Raw genomic sequence first — 6,267 nt, 5'->3', positions numbered from 1 at the left:
GGTCGTGTAAATCATTAGAACGCTGCGGAGCAATAGGCTACACTAATGCATTGATTAGCATTATTGATTGATTATGCATTAATTAGCAGACACTGAATTGACAGGCCAATATTCCGGATAAATGTTCACTTCCCTGGCGAGCCCGCGCTGACCGGGTCGGCTCAGTAGCCCACACTAATCTAGCAGGTGTCTCGAGCCGACCTGCTGGGACTCGTCGTCATCTCGCTCCACTGAGTTTAAGACCCTCAAATGAGCGCCTTTATTGGCGGGCGGCCGAAGGTAGTAATTTGCACCAACCTTTAGTTTGCCTTGGAGGTGCATTTGGGCTGTAAGTCATTTGGTCTCACACCTCACGGTGGGAAAGACGTCCTCCGATACCTGAAACTCCGAATTAGCGGGCGCTTCGTGGTCTGTCATTAACTCGTTATCTTGTGCAGAGACTGACCTCGGAGAAGACACCAATTCATTCGCGGATGAGCGCAGAGATCAGGTTAACATTACATTACAAAACAGGACTGTTGAACGATGACAGCTGCGCGATTGTGTCACTACGGTGTCTTCCAGGAAATAAAGGAAGAAAGAAAGAAGCATCCATACAAGAGAACAGCAGTCAACTCTTCAATATTTTATTTGTACAAAAGGCATCCGCTCCAGATGAGCGGACACTACCCACAATGAGAAATGGAAGTTTCTTTAGGAACAGCTCATCATCAAAAGTGTTCTTTTGCACTTTGCTCGGAGAGCAGTGGCCTTCTGCAGAATATGCACATTATGTAATGGCATCCCAACACCTACAAAGCTACACACATTTGACAAAGTAACAGTTTAGGGTCGTTTCTACAAAGCGCATTAGTGAACATGGCGTAGCCTACATGTTTTGCATAGTTCTGTCAAAAAGCGGTAAAAAGTTATTTTATGTACAAAAATAGTGTCGGAACAGTTGCATGTTGTGCCCGTATAAAATACCTATAAAAGGCATGGCGGCAAGCCCGAGGCAAGTTATGGTATTGCAGGTTATTAAATAAAGTAAGAGAGTGAGAAATGTCATGGTTTAGACTCAGAGAGGGAAAGACCTTCACAAGTCTTCCTTAGTATCACAACAGAGATAAAGTTATTGTTCTTAGTGCGGGTGAGACGCATAGGCACGTAACAGGACATATCTGCGTAACAGGCGCACCCTAGTGGCCAAACCAGGTTCAACACCCACACAGCCAATTTCCCCAGCAGAGCATATGGTCAGAGTTAGGCGCACCCTAGTGGCCAAACCAGGTTCAACACCCACACAGCCAATTTCCCCAGCAGAGCATATGGTCAGAGTTAGGCGCACCCTAGTGGCCAAACCAGGTTCAACACCCACACAGCCAATTTCCCCAGCAGAGCATATGGTCAGAGTTAGGCGCACCCTAGTGGCCAAAACAGGTTCAACACCCACACAGCCAATTTCCCCAGCAGAGCATATGGTCAGAGTTAGGCGCACCCTAGTGGCCAAACCAGGTTCAACACCCACACAGCCAATTTCCCCAGCAGAGCATATGGTCAGAGTTAGGCGCACCCTAGTGACCAAACCAGGTTCAACACCCACACAGCCAATTTCCCCAGCAGAGCATATGGTCAGAGTTAGGCGCACCCTAGTGACCAAACCAGGTTCAACACCCACACAGCCAATTTCCCCAGCAGAGCATATGGTCAGAGTTAGGCGCACCCTAGTGGCCAAAACAGGTTCAACACCCACACAGCCAATTTCCCCAGCAGAGCATATGGTCAGAGTTAGATTAAAGGGAAGAAACATTTTTCAGACGAGATCAGGAATCAGACAACCCAGCAGTGAATGATGTAATTCTTGTATAGTTTGACCTCATGTCACACTCCTGACCTGCTGCACTCTGTGACCCCTGAACCCTGACCCCAACTGAACTGCCCTTCACCACCCTGCCCCAAAGCATAGATCTCCCAACACGCACGCACGCACGCACGCACGCACAATCTGTACATGTGACATTCTCCTTATTATACGCAACCAAATCCAAAACAGGAAGTTAATGAGTTTTCAAAACCAAGCGAGAGAACTTTGTTACCAAGGATACGGTAACTGAGCAGAGTATGTAACAGTTTCCACTGTAAGCTTTATGTAGCTGAGTCTTAGTTCCCCATAGTTCTGTATAAGGCCCCTAATTCCCCATAGTTCTGTATAAGGCCCCTAGTTCCCCATAGTTCTGTATAAGGGCCCTAGTTCCCCATAGTTCTTTATAAGGCCCCTAGTTCCCCATAGTTCTGTATAAGGCCCCTAATTCCCCATAGGTATGTATAAGGGCCCTAGTTCCCCATAGTTCTTTATAAGGCCCCTAGTTCCCCATAGTTCTGTATAAGGGCCGAGTTCCTCTGTAGTGAGCTCCACTATGAGCCTCTACTGCAGCCTGCTGCTACATTTGGGCTACAGCACTGTGCTGCTGCTACACATTCAGAGGTCAGCGGAGGACTGGCCCAAGGTCAACACCTGGAGAGGAGGAGGAGGAGGAAGAGGAGGAGAAGAGGAGGAGGAAGATGAGGAGGAAGAGGAAAAGGACGAGGATGAGGAAGATGAGGAGGAAGAGGATGAGGAAAGAGAATTACGAGCTGTGGTCCAGAGGTTCAAACAAAGCCAAGTTAAACCTGTAAGTGCAATGTGTGTGTGTGTGTGTGTGTGTGTGTGTGTGTGTGAGTGTGTGTGTGTGTGTGTGAGTGTGTGTGTGTGTGTGTGTTACAGGTAAGTGTCCTCTGACTCTATACTCTCAGAGGAGGCGTGTGAGTGTGTGTGTGAGAGTGTGTGTGTGTGTGTTACAGGTTTGTGTCCTCTGACTACACTCTCAGTGGAGGCGTGTGTGTGTGTGTGTGTGTGTGTGAGTGTGTCTATGTGAGTGTGTGTGTGTGTGTGTGTGTGTGTGTGTGTGTTACAAGTACGTGTCCTCTGACTGTATACTCTCAGTGGAGGCGTGTGTGTGTGTGTGTGTGTGTGTGTGTGTTACAGGTACGTATCCTCTGACTGTACACTCTCAGTGGAGGCGTGTGTGTGTGTGTGTGTGTGTGTGAGTGTGTGTATGTGAGCGTGTGTGTGTGTGTGAGACTCTGTGTGTGTGTGTGTGTGTGTGTGACTCTGTGTGTGTGTGTGTGTGTGTTACAGGTACGTATCCTCTGACTGTACACTCTCAGTGGAGGCGTGTGTGTGTGTGTGTGTGTGAGTGTGTGTATGTGAGACTCTCTCTGTGTGTGTGTGTGTGTGTGTGTGTGTGTGTGTGTGTGTGTGTTACAGGTACGTATCCTCTGACTGTACACTCTCAGTGGAGGCGTGCAGTGAGGTGGGTGTGGCCTGTTGGTCGGGCGGCGGCTCCTGGGTCCTACACTCCTCCAGCGCGGGGGCCTCCGAGGGGTCGGCAGGAAGTGAGTCTGGGGGAGGAAGTGAGGGGGCGTGGCCACTAATGGGGGTGTCGGGGTCAGGGGTCACGTCAGAGGAGAGCACAGCGGTGTCGGGCTCACCGATTGGCTCTTGCTGTGGGAGGCTCTCGGTGATTGGCTGCAGGTCCGGTGGTGGAGGCGGAGTCTGGCTGGGGGCAGGAGGAGGAGGCGGGTCAACAGCAGGGCTCTCTGTGATTGGCTGAGGCGGTGTTGCAGGGCTCTCTGTGGTTGGCTGAGGCGGTGTTGCAGGGCTCTCTGTGGTTGGCTGAGGCGGTGTTGCAGGGCTCTCTGTGATTGGCTGAGGCGGTGTTGCAGGGCTCTCTGTGATTGGCTGAGGCGGTGTTGCAGGGCTCTCTGTGGTTGGCTGAGGCGGTGTTGCAGGGCTCTCTGTGGTTGGCTGAGGCGGTGTTGCAGGGCTCTCTGTGGTTGGCTGAGGCGGTGTTGCAGGGCTCTCTGTGGTTGGCTGAGGCGGTGTTGCAGGGCTCTCTGTGATTGGCTGAGGCGGTGTTGCAGGGCTCTCTGTGATTGGCGGAGGCTGGTAGAACATGGGCGGGTGCTGGCGCTGAGGCTGCGTGGTGATTGGCTGGCCGTTGGCCTGCTGCTGCTGCTGCTGCTGGGGGGGCAGATGCTGGCTGCTCATTGGCTGCAGCGCGGGCGAGGGCTGACTGCTGATTGGCTGCTGCGGAGGCGGCTGGTAGAACATGGGGGGGTGGGGCGACGGAGAGCGCGCGGGGGCAGATGGGGGGGGCAACAGCAGCGGCGTCTGGGCTGCAGGACACTCTACTGCCCCCTCAGGAGGGGTCAGCCTGGGGTCGGAGGGGTCGGAGGTCGTGGCAGCAGGGGTCAGCCTGGGGTCGGAGGGGTCGGAGGTCGCGGCAGCAGGGGTCAGCCTGGGGTCGGAGGTCGCGGCAGCAGGGGTCAGCCTGGGGTCGGAGGTCGTGGCAGCAGGGGTCAGCCTGGGGTCGGAGGGCGCGGCAGCAGGGGTCAGCCTGGGGTCGGAGGTGGCGGCAGCAGGGGTCAGCCTGGGGTCGGAGGGCAGGGCGTAGGGGTTGGGGATGTCGGGGACGGGCTTGGGGCTCTTGCGCAGGGTGCCCCTCTTCTTGGTGCGGGCCAGCGTGGGGTCGGAGGTCGCGGGGTGCAGCGGGTTCTGCACGATGATGGTGGGGTTCTGGAACAGGTCCTGCCTGCTGTGGGGCTCCGCCGCCATCACCGCCAGGGCGCCGTGCATCCTGGGAGCCGACTTGTAGCTCAGCTCGCCGTGCCGCTTACGCCAACGCTTCAGCTGCACATGATGCTCCCGCTCAACGTCCCGCACCGACACCCCGCACTCCAGCACCTGCAACATGAATAACGCATAATAATGCACCTGCAACATGAATAACACATAACGCTCAACGTCCCGCACCGACACCCCGCACTCCAGCACCTGCAACATGAATAACACATAATCTATACGCACTCCAGCACCTGAACATGAATAACACATAATCTATACGCACTCCAGCACCTGAACATGAATAACACATAATCTATACACACTCCAGCACCTGAACATGAATAACACATAATCATGTACACACACTCCAGCACCTGCAACATGAATAACACATAACGCTCAACGTCACGCACCGACACCCCGCACTCCAGCACCTGAACATGAATAACACATAATCATCTACACACTCCAGCACCTGCAACATGAATAACACATAATCATCTATACACTCCAGCACCTGCAACATGAATAACACATAATCATCTATACACACTCCAGCACCTGCAACATGAATAACACATAATCATCTACACACTCCAGCACCTGCAACATGAATAACACATAATCATCTATACACTCCAGCACCTGAACATGAATAACACATAATCTATACGCACTCCAGCACCTGCAACATGAATAACACATAATGATGTACACACACTCCAGCACCTGCAACATGAATAACACATAATCTATACACTCCAGCACCTGCAACATGAATAACACATAACGCTCAACGTCACGCACCGACACCCCGCACTCCAGCACCTGCAACATGAATAACACATAATCATGCACCTGCAACATGAATAAGACATAACGCTCAACGTCACGCACCGACACCCCGCACTCCAGCACCTGCAACATGAATAACACATAATAATGCACCTGCAACATGAATAACACATAATCTATACACTCCAGCACCTGCAACATGAATATCACATAATCTATACGCACTCCAGCACCTGCAACATGAATAACACATAATCATCTATACACTCCAGCACCTGCAACATGAATAAGACATAATCATCTATACACTCCAGCACCTGCAACATGAATAAGACATAATCATCTATACACACTCCAGCACCTGCAACATGAATAAGACATAATCATCTATACGCACTACAGCACCTGCAACATGAATAACACATAATCATCTATACACACTCCAGCACCTGCAACATGAATAAGACATAATAATGTACACACACTCCAGCACCTGCAACATGAATAAGACATAATCATCTATACGCACTACAGCACCTGCAACATGAATAACACATAATCATCTACACACTCCAGCACCTGCAACATGAATAACACATAATCATCTACACACTCCAGCACCTGCAACATGAATAACACATAATCATCTATACACACTCCAGCACCTGCAACATGAATAACACATAATCATCTATACACACTCCAGCACCTGCAACATGAATAACACATAATCTATACACTCCAGCACCTGCAACATGAATAACACATAATCTATACGCACTACAGCACCTGCAACATGAATAACACATAATCTATACGCACTCCAG

General features: G+C 51.3%; 1 protein-coding gene across 3 annotated transcripts in view; it reads right to left on the bottom strand.

The window, feature by feature from the left end:
* Positions 1-605: 605 nt before the first annotated feature.
* Positions 606-6,267, bottom strand: part of LOC134088342 (TBC1 domain family member 10A-like) — a 26,550-nt gene continuing 20,888 nt past the window's right edge. For 2 of the 3 annotated variants that reach the window (XM_062542257.1, XM_062542259.1), the window contains 2 exons: positions 4,897-5,079; positions 606-4,765 (listed from right to left, as the gene is read on the bottom strand). In XM_062542257.1, coding sequence (XP_062398241.1) covers positions 3,281-4,765; positions 4,897-5,079 — 1,668 coding nt within the window. In that variant the 3' untranslated portion in view covers positions 606-3,280. The remainder of the gene's footprint in view (positions 4,766-4,896; positions 5,080-6,267) is intronic. The other variant, XM_062542258.1, reaches the window with a different exon arrangement.

The sequence above is a fragment of the Sardina pilchardus genome, chromosome 8 (genome assembly GCF_963854185.1).
Source record: "Sardina pilchardus chromosome 8, fSarPil1.1, whole genome shotgun sequence".
NCBI lineage: Eukaryota > Metazoa > Chordata > Actinopteri > Clupeiformes > Clupeidae > Sardina > Sardina pilchardus.
The sequence above is the reverse complement of the archived record's forward strand: the minus strand, read 5'-3'. Positions and strand labels throughout refer to the sequence as shown.